The following is an 18,090-nucleotide window of genomic DNA, read 5'->3' on the forward strand; positions in this document are numbered from 1 at the left end:
GGAGGTGGCTGGCACTGCTTACTCAGTAGTGAGAGTACTCTGCTTTGCAAATTGACTGCAGCAGGCCTCCAGCTTCTGGAAAATGAGGAGCCAACCCCTTTTCTCTGTCTTTGGACTGCGCTGTGTTGGCAGAACAACTTGATGACCAGCTGGATGGATCCTGGGGTGCTGGGGCCTGGGAGTGCTGATTTAGGCATGTGATTTGTGTAAAGGAACCAGGCCCTGTGCGTAAAGAGGAACACAAGTTTCCCCCCAGCAGGTACCCTAGGAGACCCTTCCTATGGGGCCAACACCACAGCCATGGTAGCCACCACACCTCTTGTCCTTTTTTAGTTCTCGTGTGCTGTGAGATTTAAATCCAATGGTAACTTTCATGACAAATGGATTTTTTAATATAGTTAGTGCACATGAAGAATGTCAATTCTTTGTTGCCAATCAGTAACATTTTAAGGGTTAAGTAAGTTGGAATCCATCCAGGTCTCTTCCTAAAGAGCCAGTATCACATGCCTACCTGATCTCTGCTAATGATATACATTAGTTGCATAGAAAGCTTGATTATATCTTCAGTAAAATGAATGACATGCCCATGCATATATATTGCTGTAATTATGCTTGCTTATAGGTAAGACACCTAGTTTGAAGGTAATTTAATTTTAGGGAAGTCATTCATATCATGCAGTTTCTATTTTATATAATTCAATAGGAAGTTGGTTTTTAAAATCAGAATATATTCTGGCTGGAAGGCCTAACAAGAAAACATGCTGAAGAAACATGCATTGCTTATTCAAACCTAGATGTTATGTAGCTCTGACTTATCTACAGTATTCCTAGTTACATTCCCTAGATCCGATAAGCAGAACATCCCAACACTTCTCATCTTATAAACAAGTGATTATTTTTGATATTTTCCTACTTAGCCTGATATTTTTGCATGCTTTTTACATGTAGTGTGGCTTCTATTGAATATTTGTCTCTAGGTGCTCTAAGAATAAATACAATTAATTATTTTTAACAACTCAGTTTTCATTTTGGTTGTGACTGGGGGGACATGACAGCCTTGCAGGAAAAAAAAATACTTAGGAAGCAATTCTTTTCCACCAAAGTTATTTAAAACTACAACTTTTTGGATATATTGTAGCCTGCTGAGTTGCAGAGTCTACAGAACAAGAGGATGGTCCTGGGAAATGTGGAACAGAAGCCTCCAGAACTGTATGCTCTGTTTTTGAGTGGTGTGCCAGAGCTGTTGGGCACTCAAGACTCTGGGGTGGCTGCTGTATGGATACAGGTGGGTGGGTAGCCTAGAGACACAGTGCTGCCCAGCTCTGCTATCCCTGATGAGCAAGAGGGACAGTACCAAGAGGGGCAGAAGGAATTTTATTTTTAGATGATAATGGCCCTTGCCTCATATTGTCACGGGGCCAGTTCTAAATTCATGATTTATATATAATATAACTGTTATATTATTAACTGGTATAATTGTTATATAATTGTTAGTTAGTGAAGTAAGCAAATCCATAGGTCCTTTGGGTGACGTCCTTGGTGCATCTGGGGCATTTGAGAAGACAAAGGGTTTACCTGTGATTAAACTCTAGAGAGATTTCCTCAACCTTCTAGTAATTCATGGCTTTATCACTGTTTCTTATCCCAGGGATCATTCTGCACAGTGTTGCTATAAGAATTTTCATGCTTAACTACATGGAAATTACCCCAAACTCTTAATATTAATTCATTACTTTTGCTCTCCTCCATTTGCCTTGATTCCTTGACTTTAAGGGAGTGAATGTATGAACGTTCAAACAGAAAATGTACCTGCATGGAACTGATGTATTTCTGCAACAATCTGTGGGCTGCTTTCTGTTGTCTTATGTGCCAGTGGTGGACCACAAGCCTCAAAGTCAAAGCAGTCACAGAAAAAATCAAGGGTAGCAGGCCTGGTAGCAACTGTGACTGCTGTGCTCAAGGAAAGGACACTACAGCCTGAGAGACAGGCTCCTGAGAGGAGTCAAGTTAGCCTTGCACTGTGTTGGGACAGTTTCCAGAATGACCAGTGGTGACTAATTCTGATCTGGCAAGAGGTCCTTAGCCCAGTAACTTCAGGGCTCTCAAATACCTACTCCAGGGCAGATTTCTGAAGACAAATTTTCTTTAACAGCCAAATTAAGACAGTAGCAGCTCACTGGTAGGCACACTTGGCTTGGAAGTGCCATCGACTCTTTCTTTCCAAATGAGGAAAGACCCTTATGAAAGCAAGTGAAATTAGATTGCTGCATGGTTCACACATTGGTTTTGTTTCCTCCTAGCACTTACACTGTTTAGCATCCCAGTTTGCTCTGTACTTTGCAAAAGCTGCATCTACAGAACAAAGGTAATCATCCACCACACTTGCAAAATATGAGCTTGGCTTTAAGCCCCAGATGCAACATTTGCCTTTAGAGAACTCTCATTCTAAGTCCTCTGTTAGATAGTATGCTCTGGTTTGCTTTGGGCATGATAATAAAAAGTCATGTAAATGCTCCATCATTGATTTTTTTTTAGTTAGGTATAAACGTGCCCTCAGTGGACCCTTTCCAAAAGTGTCATTTCAAGGTCTTACACAGTATAATAAATCAGATGCTGCAATGCAGATGCAGGGCAGGCAGAAGTGCCAGAGTCTCATAGCCATTGACTGGGGCTCTCGGAGTGGCCTAAGGTAGGCAGTGGAGTGCTCTCCTGCCTTTGCATTTCAAGGAGAGGAAGCGCTTGACTAACTTCAGTACTTATAACTGAGTGTAACTTCTGCAGCAAGGCAAGGGCATCTGTTTTCCATGGAGTTTACTTAAGAAAACCTCAACCTAGGGTGTGTAAAAATCCCAACCAGGGTTAGGAAACTGAAAAACAAAGGAAGGAAAACCCACCTAAACTTCTTCTAGGTTGGAAAATGAATTTATAATCAACATACAATTATTCTACAGTTTTCAGATAAAATTCAGCAGCGAACAATGAATCTTATATTTTTTTACATCACCTCCTTTTAAATTATTATTCTAAAATCAGAAAATCTTAACTGGACTTTACACAATTCACAGAAAAGGCCATTTAAATCTAACATTTGGTAAACAAATACTGTAACAGCACGAAAATTTTTAAAGCCGTTGTTACCAGAGGCATTTAAATATTACTCACACTAATAAAGCTTCTAAAATGGGCCATAAAATGCACACTTGAGTGCTGGAAGGTCTGGCCCCAAGTCAGCACTCTTGGGATTTACGTTGGTAGCTTCCATGATGGAAAGTATGAATTATGCGTGGATGTTTTTCATCCATCAGCATAAAAGAAAACCTGTGCATCTCTTCAGGTTCCAAAATGTCCAGCACATACTTACAGCTTTTTGTGCGATATAGCAATGGAAATTAAATTGAGCTGGCCTATAGTCTTTCTGTGCTGGCAAGTAATCCATCAAAAAATCAGTTTCTATAATACTGCTTTTAGATCTTAATTGTCACTGATGCCAGTCACACATGCATTTAAATGTAGTATCAAAGCAATTTTCTTTTATGTTACCTTTGACTTTGCTATAGCCAATGAGAGAAAATAAATACATAGTGTACCTTCTGCTACACCCTTGTCAAGTAATAATCCAGGGGAAACCTTATGGAATGTGACTGCAGTGCTGATTCTAGCAGTCCGTGTATGTGTGTGTCTGATACTTTCATTTGGCCAATTAATCTTTGATCTCTTCCACCTGTTACTCACAATATACCCAAAACATGTTAGACCCCATTGCTTAAGTAATCTCTCCCCTTTTTCTTTTCCTTTTTTAATTTTTCTTTTTCTTTCTCTTTTTCTCTTTTTCTTTTTCTTTCTCTTTCTCTTTCCTTCTCTTTCTCTTTTCCTTTTCCTTTCTGTGCTCTGTACACTGAAGCTTGGACAAGGAAGAGGAAGAATATTTTGATCCTGCTTGCCATGTGCTCTTTAGAAATAATGTAACACTTCAATTACCTTTAACCTTTAGTTCCAAATGCAAATCTCATATATAAGTAGAGGACTAGCTACCCACCCTTTGGTTGAGGGAGTGCTGGCCTGTATCATGGCTCATAAGCTTTTTGTGGCAAATAAAATGGGAGACTTTCAAAATGTCATTTTTGTACTTTTTTGGCTTGATGTCAGCAAGGAGTCCATATCATACATTCAGAGTTAAATTCACAGCATTCCTAAGATTTGCATTTCCCCATACCCTCAACGCCAAACAATCTCAGGACTGCTTTCTGTTATAATTTGCAATTGCTTTGTGTTATAATTTTCATGCAACAGGCAGAGACAATCAATATTAGGCCTTAGGCAACAAATCTAGTTACAGATTAAAAAAAAATAATTGGAGGAGAGAGGCAGTGACAAGAAAGCAGCACCAACTGAGCATGCTTCTACTGCGGCACAGACAGAAAAGTAGTGGACGTACTGTAGAAGCTGGCCATTACGTAGTTTTGGCAGCGATCACCAGTAAATTCATTTGGGCACCTGAGAGGAAAAACAAACAAAAAAAAATGGTAGAGAAAAAAACAGAGAAAAGAGAAGAGGTGAATATATGCTAAGAAAGAAGCTCCTTCAGTGTCAACTGATATGACTTGGTGAGTTCACTTTCAGAAACTGAATCTCGGTTTAGCGTGTCAAAATAGCTCAGGATGTTGAGAGCAAGTAATTTGCTCTGTGGAAATGTAAAGAAATCCCCCCTGCAAAACCAGCCAAAACCAAACCAATCCAGATCAAAGTGTGTTTCAAGATCTGAGACAGAAATTCACCATTCCAGAGACCCAGACTGGTTTTAACATGCTCTTTCCACAAGGCAGCAAGGACACAAGATCTGTACATACTCATCTCCATGAGTTTGGTCTTTTAGGGCTGCACTTTGCAGCAGTCTCCCAAACAGGAAAACTGCCAGCGTGTGCAAAAGAAAATGCATCTGTGAATGAATGGAAACGTCAAAAATGACACAAATGAGAAATATTTTGGAGGTCAATAATGCCACGGTGTACAGACTGTATTTCAGAAAATCAGGTCATAATTAGTGAGTAAAGAGGCCGGTTCCAGCTGAACTGTGAAAACACCAAGTACTATTGATTTTGTTGCTGTAGTTGGGGAAGAAAGCAAAGTTCAGATTATTTTAACATACTTTCTTGGTTTTGGATTTTCATGGGCAGAGTTTCAGTACATCTTGCTCCAGTGAATCCAGGTTGGCACCTAAAGGGCAAAAATGTGATAAGCAATAGTACACCAAAACCACTGCACTAACAGACTTACATCTGCTGGTCTATGGAGTGCGAGTGCATTTAGTGACCTCCTGGCTGAGTGTTAGTGAAAAATGATCAGAAGAGAGACAAGAAAGTGTAACCTTTCCAGAAGATAAAACTTTGTAAGATTTACAGCAAAAAATCCATCAGAGAAAAAAAAGTAATTTTGCTTGTCTGTTTTGAAAAAGAAAGAAGAATCATGGCTAGCAAAAGTGTGCACCAGCTCACTCTTTATTCCATCTCATGAAGGGACTGAGCTCTCTTTTAAAATTTGCAATGCAGTGCATAACAACAATTTACACTGTTGCTTTCATTAGTCACATAAAATCTATGAAAATACCATGATTTCCCTATTTCTGTGATGGCATGTTGTGTCTTCTGGTAATTTGCTTTGAGGAGGAATAGTTAGTACAGTGATCACTGAAAAGTCACAGAAGTCCAGCAAGTGAGAAGACAAAGTCAAACCCAAAGGGAAGTATATTCAACATGGCTCACAAAAAGATAAAAGGTCAATCCAGACAGTAAGTAAAATGAGAAGGCAGAAATGCTCTCAAGATTTGCAGCCCTGGAGTTGTCTGTCCTTCCAGTTCATAAGCTCTTCTGCAGAAAACTTCCGTGCAGCTTTTCCATTGATCATAGAGAAGGAGTCTCTCTTCTGTGATTTGCCTGTCTTTTTTGCTGCTGCCTATCAATTCTTCCTTCACCTTCATTCTCCATGCTGCAGCAGGGCACAGGCTCCCAAAATAGCACCATAGCAATGCAGGCTTCCTGTGCTTCAGACTTTAGTGTGAATGACTGTCCACCACACTGAAGATCTATATAGATTTCAATCTTTGCTCTTTCACCTTCTTCTCTCCATTCTTAATCAGCATGCAACCTGAAATTAGCTGATATCTACTCCTGCGACCACCTTTCAGTTGTGCTGCCTGTCTTTGTGATCCGCTCCATGAGTTTTTCCGTGGTGCAAGAATCTCCCACTCTTTTTCTCCTGCTGATGACATAGTGCTAGCCTCTTTTTCAAATCCCTTTATAATTTCCTTGTTGGGTGCTAAAAGGCTTCTTATTTGCAAATACTTGCCGTTCAGGAGAATCCTCCACCTCTTCTATCCATCTGAGTTTCATGTATTTTGAAAGCTGTTCCAGTATTTTAAATTCTGCTTTTCCACAATTGCCTCTAGCCCTAAAAGACAGGGATGCTGCCCTTGCACAGGTGAGACTTTCAGAAAATCCCTTTGGCAAAGGATCAGTGTCAGGGATAAACACTAGCATCTCATTTAAACAAACCATGCAGAAATTATATTTGTATAATAAAGGTATATTTTGAGGATCTGCAGATGATTCTTTGGACCTGATTTTCTCTAATGATCTATTTGTTTATTAAGGAAGAGAATTTAAGTTCTTCAGAGCCAAAGCCACCTCTTCTGCTATGTACCCAGTGTGGAGAGATCCCAGCCTCCACAGATATATTCAGTTGAGAAAAATGCAACAAGGGTAACTGTCTTTAGAAGATGCTTTTGCTGGACATGACACAAGACTTTTTGCACCTTTGAGAAAAGGCAAAATGCTTTTGATTCAAAACATTTTGAACTGTGTTACTGAATCAAGAGTAAAAATATTTTGAACTACTGATCTTGTTAAATGGTTGTCCCTGAAAGTTGGCATTTGCACATGCTTGGCTTTCAGTTTACAGACCTTTACATCTTTCTCATCAGGCTCAACTTTACAAATTCCCAAGAAACATGACTGAAAGCCTCATGTTTTCCTCCTGCCATTGGCTGCTGGTGGTTGCTTGCTTTGTCTGTACTCGTCAGATGTTGGTGCAGTTGTGGAGGTGATGAAAACAACTTGAGCACTGGCATAGACAATGCTGAAATAGCTTCCAGACCAAGCAGGGTCAGCCCTGTTGTGAGGGCACCAAAAACAGTTCAGGTGTGTTTGTACTTCCTCTGAAACCATTGTCAGCAAAAGGTTGACAAACAGTTGCGGCACCTGCCCTTGAGAATGAGCCCAGGATGGGCCAGCTGAGAGGAAAGCTGAGATGAGTCTTTCCACTTATGATGATGTGTGAATGCTAGAGACATTTTATTGCTCAGATGTGCACTGCAGCCCTGTTTCCAGTACAGTTTGGAAGGCTGTTTCCTGTAAAGTGTACTTTTACAATCAGCTTGCAATGATGTCCTTTCCCAAACCTTGTCCTACTCAAAGTCTTCAGACACTATTTCTTCTTGTGACTTTTTTTTCTGTATCATTATCCATGTGCCATTTTCCTTTAGCACAGTCGCAAAAGTTGAGGTCAAACAACTTTGAGCAAAATGTATATGTTTGTGCTGTGAGAGCCTTATAATTTCCTTTCTGCCTTAAAGAAGGTTACTTGGACCATTTATTTCTTGTATTAACTGGGTAAAACCGAAATACTGAACCACATATAGAATATTTGCTTTTTTCCTTCCAAACACAGTAGTTGCAAAGAGCAACATTTCCATGTGTTCAGTGAACACTTCTAAGAACACTGAACATGTATAACCAGATTGTTTTTCATCAGGAGAGGAATGTCTGAATGGTTCAGGAACTTGTATTTCCATTTTATTCACTGCCTACAAACAAATGCATTGTGGGAGAGAATGTTTTTTTCCCCATGAGAAGTACAGTACTTAGTTATCCATTTCATTGCCTAAGTCAGAACTAGTACTTCTAGTCTGTCTCTTGAATGAATGCTTCAGGAACTTCTGCTTGTGAACTTGCTGGTTTGAAGAAACTTCCACCCATTTCTATTCTACACAGGCCTTTACATGGAGACAGATTTAGAAAATGGCTACATCATTAAAAAGTACGTAATTCACTCTTTTGCTCTTAAGAAAAGCAGCACCACACTTCTGTTAAGACAGTAGCATTATTTTCATCCAATGAAATTCCATCGTAAATTTCATTTCTTCAGTAATAACAAAACCACTAGGAAAGATGATGTCTGAAAGTCAGAAATCAATTAGTCAAGACTATCAAGACCTTCATGGTACGATACTTCAAAAGAACACTCTAGAAGTGTAACAGATCTTATATTTCCATAGATTTTTTTTCAAGTAAGAAGGAAATGCTAGGAGTTTTTTTCTTAATTTTACATTTATTGAAATCTTTTCTCTTCAGTGAACTTGGGGACACATTTCCAACTGAACAGAAATGGCTTACGAATCTCAGTCTCGCAGGAAGCCAGTAACGTAAAGGCTTCTTAAGTCTATGATGTTTTCAAAATGTGACTCATGTTCTTTATGAAGCTTCTGAAAATTGTATACACTAGTTTGTTTAAGTAGTCAAACCCTCCTATTTCATCTGTCCTATTTTGAGACTGTTTTACTCAGTCTTGCGCCTCAAATAAAATATATGTGGAGAAAATACATATTAACACAGATGTAGCTGTAAAAGGCTTTACTACATCTTCACACATTTCTTGAGCATTTCACATGGTTACCTCTTGAAAGCAGGGAATTTTCTTGAAGTTCACACCAGTATTCAGAAGAGCAAGATCTGATCCTGTCCGGATCATCACTATGTATTTTATAAATATTTTTTTAATATATAGCTGGATTTTAATATATAGCTGGATTTTAACTGAAAATGAATTTAGGAATTTTTTTTTTTTTTTTTAAATAGGATTTACAAAACCAGAGATTACTTGGAAAATTCCATGGTTGTTTTGAATCTGAGTCATGTTTTTTGATTAGGGATAAAACCAATTTAGAATGATATGGCTCATGCTTTAGAAATTTTGTTTTTGCTCTCAACAGATGGACCATATGGAAAAATGTGAACTTGCTACATAGGCAGAAATACGAAGAGCAAGTACCATATTTCAAGCATTCTGTTTCCACAAGCATGTTCTGGGAGTAGATTTGTTTTCTTAGAACAATGAAGACAATGTGTAGTGGTTAGATACCTATTTTAGATAACTGGAATTTTAGAGTAAAAAAGATATCTTTATTTTTAATGAAGTAAGAAGAAAACTGTATTTTGTCCCTTCAGTTTCCCAGTACACCCACATTCAAGTACTCACTTTTATTTTTTATATAGCTGTATTGCATCATTTACTACACAACATAAAATTTTTGTTCTGCCAAGTATTAGAGGGCATAGCAAATGGCCCTGCAAAATAATGGCAGCCCTGACAGTTCTCAGGGTAAGAATCCTTCTCCACTGCCTTACTGTAAATAAGATTCACCCTGTCTAACTTTACAGCTCTGATGCTTTTTCCAAACAGGTCTTGGACCACCCAGGCAGAGGCACATCTGCCAAATCTGGGAATCGTCTTTTCCTTGATATAAAGTCTCAGAACTAAAGGTTATTTCATGTCTACAATAAGGAAAAATAGCCCCCACTTTATTCAAATGTCTCCAAGACATTTTATTAAAAAATTAGCTAATCTATAATATCAATACAGAACATACACAGACGTTTGAATTAAAAAAAAGAAGTGCCCGTACCAGTGAAGATGGGATACTTCTGAAACTACCAAGACAATGTTAATGATTAGCAAGTCTGCTCAATATTCAGCTCTGCCATTCACTGGAGTTTTCTGAACAGTGTTTGGATAGGAAGTTGAAACTCAAAGGCTCTTGTACATGCTCCAGAGAGTCATAGCAAACTGCTCATCTGGAGTGCTGGCTTACAATACCCATGTAAATTTAAAACAAATCTTTCTATTTCTCAAAAAAGAATCCAGCCCACAGCACATATAACGTTTACATATTTGCTTTAGCTAAAAATCATCCTAAAATTCAATGCAACATTCATTGCTTTCAGCAGCACAGCAATCCACAAAAATCCAAAGCAAAACAAAGCCCATGATGTGCAGGTAACATTTTTCTATGAAAAAAGAGAAAACTTACAGGTAAAGCAGAACATTGTGAGGTTAGGTGGGGATTTTATGGCTTTTGTTTGTTTGTTTTCCTTAAAAAAACCCCAGAACCAAACCTCCCAAAACCAAAAAAAAACCCCAATGAAGACAAGCAGCCCCTTTCTTCCTGGCCTGATGAAAGCATCACAGACTACACCTAACTCACCTACCAAAGTTATCTTTACAATTAGTGTTTTTTTATTTTTAGTCCTAGGAGACTAAAATTAAAAAAAAATTACACAGTTACAGAAGAGGACAGTCTTCACCAACCACTATCTCTTTGTCTGAACAACAGTAATATCCTCACAAAACTGCACCCTTTTCACTCAGCCCTCTTAGGTACCAAGGATGTTTCCCAAGGCTTAAATGCTGCGTTTCCTCTCAAGCTAGTGTGAAGAAGTCCCTTTGCCTAGTCAATCTTCAGGGGTAAAAGCTACATGACATGCTCCCAGACAGGAGGTAAATTCCAGTGCTGCAGCCCTTCATGGATGTTTTCTGATGCAAAGGACTATTGCAGCAGACCAAAACAGCACAACCAGGACCTGAAAAAGGTGCACTAGCACCCCATTAAACTAAACACACATGACTTCATGAATCAAGATTGGCACACAAAATAGTAACATCTACCACGACCATGACATTCATTGTTTTTTATGCAATTAAACACAATAATAGTTGTGAATCCGGTCTCACCAGAAACTGTTCAGTTACTACACCAGACAATTATAATAACAGTTTCTTCAATACAAAGTGTAATATTCAATGCAGATTTCCAGACCCTTTTTTTTCTTTTTTAAATGTAGAATATTTAGTTTACAGTGTCTGTTTCATTATATCTAATATGAGGCTCAATTTGTGTTGCTTTGTGCCATATAAATACCAATAGAAGATGTTGTGCCATTATCATGTAGAAATATTTCCCGTTAGCCTCTGCTATGTTTCATATGCCTCTGTAGAACACAGAGGTCATTCTTGGCATTATTTCCACATCCACATGAAGAATAATGAAGAAATGCAAGTTCAGAAGAAGACATTTTTCAAGTGGTCCTATAAAGAAAAAGCCATTTGTGAAAGATGATGGCTCCAACAAAAGAAGCAAATAGGATTTCTTACCTGCACAGGTATCTTGGGGGGTTTGGGAGGTCTTTAACCATGTAACACTCTCCCCCATTTACACAGAAGGCTTTCTGCTTTATGTCACATTTTGTGAGATGACTTGTCCCAGTTGTAGATGTGGAAGTGGCTGGAAAAGATAAGAATGAAAACACAGATCAGAGGCTGTTTTTCTTTCTGACTGGTAAGTATACTTGTATGTGAGGGAAGAAGTAAAGCTAGGGAGGATCTGTCATGTCCTTTGAGCTCTCTATCTGCTGCTACCACAAGCACTAATCACTTGACCCTGCATTTGGTTGATTGCCAGAGAGAGTGGAGTTCAAATACATACCTCAGAGCCACACAACCCCACATTCAGCCCAGGAGGAAGTGGGTGTTTTCCTAGCCCTGCCCATCAAGGGGCCTAAAATTTTTGCAACACTTACATGTGTTTCATTAAAAATGTGTGATTTATATTCAGTAACTTCTATTGCGTTAATTTCATTCAAGTGATTTTGGTGTGTGACAGTCATTACATGTTGTACTGCACAAATGAGTTAGTTTGTTCTGCACTGGGTGTTCCTTGGTTGCACTTTCCCATGAACCTTTGCACCCCCTTCATCTGTAACCCTATCTTTCCCCTCCCCTTCACTTGATACCCACCCTCCCCCCCCATCTCCCCTCCCCCTGGGTCAAGTCCCCATTGGTCAATAGACCCCCTCCTCCCCTCCCCCTCTCCCCTAGGGCTTAAAGCTCCCCACACGGGGAGGGTCTCGCCCTCTTTTTTCCTCCTGGACCTTGAAGTGTGAGTTCTACGTTAAACCTGTGGGACTGTCACCCACGAGGACTAAGAGCGCCTTTTGTCTTTTATCTTTGTCCTAGCCCACATTCCTCCCTGGGGTCCACAGCTAGCCAGGCCCAGACCTTAGGGGTGCAGGAACTCGGGCAATTACAGATTGTTGATATAGTGTCCAATAAAATAAGGTCCTGGATGATATTTCCTCCTGGCACTGCCCTGAAGCAGGTAGTGAAGCTTAACGTGACGCCCTGTGCTTATTCAAGTCCTCAATCCAGCCATTTCCTTCTCCCTGAGGAGAGGGTGAATGGCTAAATGCTGAGTGTCTCTTTCCTTGCTCATAAACAAGACCTGTGGCTACCCTGATTTGACTCTGTAGTAGGAAGAGGACGGGGAGGTTGGAGGCTTTGTTCCTTCCTGTGCATACGTAATTGCCACCATTGTGTCCACAGGAATCTTTGATCCAGAGGCCAGCCTAACATCTCCTGCAGCTGGGCTCGTGTGCATGAGATGAGCATGAGGTTTTGGGCCACCAGCGCTGCTGAACACCATTAGGTGTCTAAATTGCTGTTAAATGAAGGTATCACCCTGACCACAGTGTTTAGTAGCTTACTCCCTGCTGCATTTAGGGAATACCTAGAGAAAGCAGGAGCATTGCTTATTTAGCAAACTTTAGGGAGGCTGCCAGGGAAGGGTTTAGGATTTACCAATGCAATTTCTGTCAAGGATGTGCATTTCATAAGCTTATAGAAAGCAACTCAAGTTATCCCCCCCAAGGAGAGGGATAAACCCCTTTGGTAGTGTCGGAGTCCAGGGCATTCCTCTGGATGCCCTGGGAGGCCACAGACCTGAGCAAGAGGGTTTGAGATCTGTACAGGGGGGTTGGAGACCCTGGCACAGAGCTCAGGAGGACACTGCCTTTGACTTCAGTCCATGGGAGCGGCTTCCAATATTGAGGGAAGAATTACAAACCACAAAGATGTGAAGAAAGTAGTTTAGTTTGGTATAGGATGAGAAATGATGTAGTTTTGAGTTTTTAGAATATAGGTACATGGGGGACAAGATGGAGGATTTAGGGTGTTGCCCTTAGTTCTTCCTTCTTCTCCCCTGGCCTCCATCTTTTGGTGACGGTGGCACAAAGTAGTTTAAGGAGATTGGATTAGAGTAAAGTTGACCATTTTAGTATAGGTGATAGGTATTGGAATATAAGTATAAACAGGTGATACGTAACTTTCTGTATAAAGGGACTGCGACGTCCCACTGTGGGGGGAGTTGCCTCGTGTCCTAGCTGCTGTTCAGATCTCGGCTGGGCACGGAGAACATTTTAAGATATGAAACAATAAACAACATGAAATATCAAGAGAACAAGACCGTGAGGACTCTGCTTCTTTCTTGCAACCTGGCTTGGGGCTTTCAGAGGGAAAAAGGACTTTTAACATCTTTAAGCTCAGGTGAGGAGACCTAACCTGACATGGCAGTGACCGTCCACATTGACTACAGGTGAAGCTTAAACCTTTGACAATATGCCCATAAATTTTAAATGGCTAAAACTACCTGCAAAATGTAAAAAGTGGTGGAGATTCTTGCATGGGATTTGTTTATTTACAGACATACAGAAGTTAGGAATTTTGTTACTGTGATCAAAAAAATCCCAAAATTTTTGTTTCTAAAAGACAGTGTGTACCCTGAGGTGAAACAATGCTATTATCTATTGAATGATTTCATTGGAATTGACTAGAAAGCTGCAAAAACCTACAGAAAAGTTGTCTGATATTTGAAGCCTTTTCTAATACAAAGGCACCCAAGGGGCATGCTTATAATAGGTGACGTGTGACATTCTACCATTTCCTACATACACTGAATCTGAAGAAAACATGGTTTTAGCAGATCAACTATGAATAAATACCACTGATGCATTTTGAACTATAGTATAGTATAGTCCCTGTCACATTTCATTTTTATGCATTTCCCATTATCTTCCAGGTAAATGCATTTTTAGCACTCAGTACTTGGGATAGTGCACTACCTTGGCTTGTTTCTCTTTCTTCCATGCTGCCTTGCTTGTATGGGGTGCTCTCCTCCAACAGGCCAGGAAAAACCTTCCTGTGACCTCCTCCAAAACTGAAGCTCCCTCCTGCTTCTCACTTGTATCCACACATTGTGTCACATCTCCACAGATCCTGATCTTGACTGGGGCCTCTTAGTGTTAATGAAATGCAAACACCGAGTACAGATTCCTCTTAATAATACATTCCTTTATCCTGGCCCCTCAAAGCATGATTTATATCCTCTCAGACCAGCATAAATGTATGTCTGGTCTAGGGACAGGAAACGAGGTCATGTTTTAAGAGTAGTCTGACACTCTTTCAGCAAGCACCAGTTCCAACAGGACTTTGCAACCAATGTTGACGAAAGGCTGGCCTACAGACTGCCACCCGCTCACCAGTGAAGGGCCCTCTATGTTTGATGTCAGAGGTCTGACCGCCATCCTTGAGGATATCCTCTCCCTTAGGATGGGGAGATTTGCCTTGTAGAAGAGCGTTTTATTCTCTGCCGGTTTGAAAGGAGTCTGGATTATTGTCATAAAGAAGATGCCTGACATGACAGGCTGTGTCATATCATGTCCTAGGATGTAAGAATGTGGATGAACAAATTCCATCTGCACAGTTAATGCATACTTTAAAGCCTTTGTGAGTCTCAACATGCAAACAATACTAAGCTTATCACTGCTGATGACCTATCAACCCTTTAATAAAGTTAAAGGACACAATTCAAGCTGTGAGCCAAATACCCTGAGCTCAGAAAGCTAGTGCATTAATTTAGAAGGGGGAAAAAAAAGCAATATTGTCTGCAACATTTTTTGGGGAAAAAAAAAAAAAACCAACCCAAAAACCCCCCCATCATTTTGCTACCCTGCTGGCTAATGTAATGTTTTAAACTGCATAATGAAGGTAGATGAAGTAACAAGTGGACTTGTAGCTGTCTGTAATTGTTTCCATAATCTCACTTACTTGCCTTTTCTTTAAGCAGAAGCTCAATCAAAACCAGAACCATGGAGTTTCACAGTTAACAGTGTCTTCCCAGCTGATATAAGTAAGATTTGAACAGCAGCAATTGCTCTGAACTGATTACTAGAGATGGGAATAATCTGCAGGTCTCAGAGAAATCTCATGAGTCAAGGGTTTCACACACATTTGTGAGGAGTATCTTTACCCATGTTTGGGGCATCATGTTTAAAACTGCTGTATAAATCTTGCACAAGAATTTTCTCTGCATTGCTGATCTGCTGGCACCATAGTCCCTGTCTGCCTGAGCTTTGTAATGGGTTGAGGGGAGGAAAAAGTCCATAGGGAGTTAGTTCTGATATTAATTTTTCTTTGCAAAGTATGCATAGTTTTATGGCATATGGCCAGTATTTAGTGTATGCACTGTAAGCCTACTTTGCCAATTAAATACAAGAAACACTAACTATGGGTTTGGGTTTCACTTAAAGCCACATAACGGAAGAAATGTGGTGTTTGGGAGCAGGTGTTCATCAGAGTCCATTTCACACAGTCCATAACTAGCCTCAAAATATGGCCTTTCCATACATCTCTATCGGACATGGTCTTGGAAGATGTTTAGTGGGAATGACCAGCAGTGATGAGGTAAAGCACACAGCTGTAGAATATGTATCCGTCCATTGTTGTTCTCCACCTGGTCAAAATTTGTACCTACTTTCTTTTTTGTAATGTTTTCTTAAGCTATACAAGCACAAGAAAGAAGAGCTGGTTTGTTCTAGAGTCCTATACCAAACACTTAGCTTACTGCAAGGATTAAGTTACACACATTACAGGTAAATCACAATTTCAAAATATCATGCATGAGACAATATCTGAAAACACTGCATAGTTTACCTTCCCCTCTCCCTTCCCTGAAGGCAGAAACACCATATTTAAAAAAGCCACTGCAGGCAGTGTGAACAAGGTCACTACATATAAAGCAAATATTCACATGGCACTAAAGAACAATGAAAGCGGCTCCCATCCATGGGAATTGCCTAAAGACATTAACAAGAAGAAAACCAGAAGCGATTCTCTTTTACAAAAGCAGTTTTCTAAAAGGTGAACTGCTGCTGTAAACTACCTCAGGTTCATTTCATGTCAAACAGCCAAAACTTCATGTAATTCTGTTCTTACCTGGGGAATATCTGACCCTTTTTTTCTGGTCTGAAACAGAAAAATGCATTCTCTTTCTCTCTCTTGCTTTCCAAAAAACCCTCTACAGCATCGACTCCCAGACCCTGCGCAGATGAGACAGTCCACTGCAAGGAGCCCTAAGGGATCTCTTACTCAATTCAGACTAAGAGGGAAGAGCTTTGCAACCTAAACAGAATAGTATCCACGCTTCTCTGAACTGAGTTTCTGCAAAGGTGGTGTAAAATCAGAGGACACACTCAAACTCAAAGTCATGCAAGGTAGCCAGTGAGACGCTTATGACTCAATGGAGGCAAAGTGGCATCTGCAGCACACAGGAGAGTTTACTATTCTCACTGGAAGGCCACTTACTGGAGGTAAATATGCCACATTACTGGACTGCAGATAGACACTTTTCCAGTCTCCTTTTGTGAGTGAACCAGTGGCTCATGCTAAAGGAGAGAAAGGGACCTGCATAGAGTGAAGTAGGACCAAGGGAGAGAAAGAGGTGGGGCGGGAGTGCACAAAAACAAGATTTGTGGTGACTGAATGTCTGCTCCCAGTTGAAAGCCAGTTTTACTAACTCATATTCCTATACTTGAAGCTCATTAATTTCTCTGAAAGCACAGTCCAGCTCCCTCCTGACTTGCTGATGTGCAGTTTACAGATGCACATTCCTGATCTGTAGGGTATGTTATTTCCTGTGTAACCCTGGATGTTGCACTTAATTCCTCTGCATCTCCATGAAACCACCCACATTTGCTTCCCTTTGAGTACTGAGCCTCTTCAACTCACTGTGACTTCCCCCATGAATCCAACTTGCAAGGTACTGGCAGTACAGGAAACCTTGGCATTTCTGTACTACAGTGAATGAGGAAAGCTGCTGATTCCAGTGTAACTGTGGGGAGCAGAAGCTATATGGGTACTCTCAAGGAGAAGAGAAGCCAAAACCTGAGAGCAGTCAAAAAGTAGCCCCTTTCTGGAGAGACATTTTACCAGGTGTGTAAAAAGATGTATTTCATACAGTCCTTCATACTTAATTGTTCCAGATCTGGAACTGCATTCATGTGAACATGCTGTGAATTCTGTAAGCTGCGAACATACCAAAGGTTTAAAAAAACTACCAATACCAACAGATAAACACCAGAGGAAAAAAACCCCCCAAAACAACCAAGTCTCTATATGAGGCATTGAGGCATTTACAATCTATTTCGTGGGGCTGCTCAGAATTTTTCACATTGTTTTTGTGATTTAATACCCTAAACTGGCTGTTCAATCCAGTTAAAAATTTTTTTCAGCTTCTCTCTTCACAAATAACATGCAGTGTAACAGATTCCTGGGACCTCCACAGAGAGGAGTCTCTGTTCAGCCAGCAGCTGGAATTGAATGCTTACAAGTTAGTGGAATTGCTCTCTGGCCCTAAGACAGTACTTTCTCACTTTGGCACTATCTCTATGAAGATCAGGGCCAGCAAGAAGGAAACAGGAAATCGCCAGATCTGCAAGACTTCAGGAAATATTGAGAGCACATAAACTCTTGCTGAACCAAGGCGGCATGTCTCTCTTCCCCCTATGACATGGACTCAGTGGTGGTTTCCTCTCACAAATCCAGCCTTAGCAAAGCACAGTAAAAAACCAAACCAAACCAAACCAAAAAAAACCCAAAGAAAAACAAAGCGCAGATGCTTCAGCTTGCTGCACCACCCGATCGCTTCCTCCCCGATAGGCCAACAGACTGACCCAGTTGGCAGGCGCGCGACTGCAAGACCTGCACAGCATCTGGCTCACCACAGAGGGTCAAGAGGTGACACATGCTAAACACTGCTGATCAAGAACAATTTCTGTTTGTTTCATTTAACTTTGAGATAGTAGAAAGCAT

General features: G+C 40.4%; 1 protein-coding gene across 7 annotated transcripts in view; it reads right to left on the reverse strand.

Moving 5' to 3' along the window:
* Positions 1 to 18,090, reverse strand: part of NRG1 (neuregulin 1) — a 177,254-nt gene that overhangs the window by 19,613 nt on the left and 139,551 nt on the right. For 5 of the 7 annotated variants that reach the window (XM_066181600.1, XM_066181598.1, XM_066181599.1 and 2 more), the window contains 2 exons: positions 11,263 to 11,392; positions 4,436 to 4,494 (listed from right to left, as the gene is read on the reverse strand). In XM_066181600.1, coding sequence (XP_066037697.1) covers positions 4,436 to 4,494; positions 11,263 to 11,392 — 189 coding nt within the window. Of the gene's footprint in view, positions 1 to 4,435; positions 4,495 to 5,146; positions 5,215 to 11,083; positions 11,393 to 18,090 lie in introns of those variants that run through there. The other 2 variants (XM_066181603.1, XM_066181602.1) reach the window with 2 other exon arrangements.

The sequence above is a fragment of the Chamaea fasciata genome, unplaced genomic scaffold, assembly GCF_029207755.1.
Source record: "Chamaea fasciata isolate MVZ Bird 193981 ecotype frontalis unplaced genomic scaffold, bChaFas1.0.hap1 SCAF_4, whole genome shotgun sequence".
Taxonomy (NCBI): domain Eukaryota; kingdom Metazoa; phylum Chordata; class Aves; order Passeriformes; family Sylviidae; genus Chamaea; species Chamaea fasciata.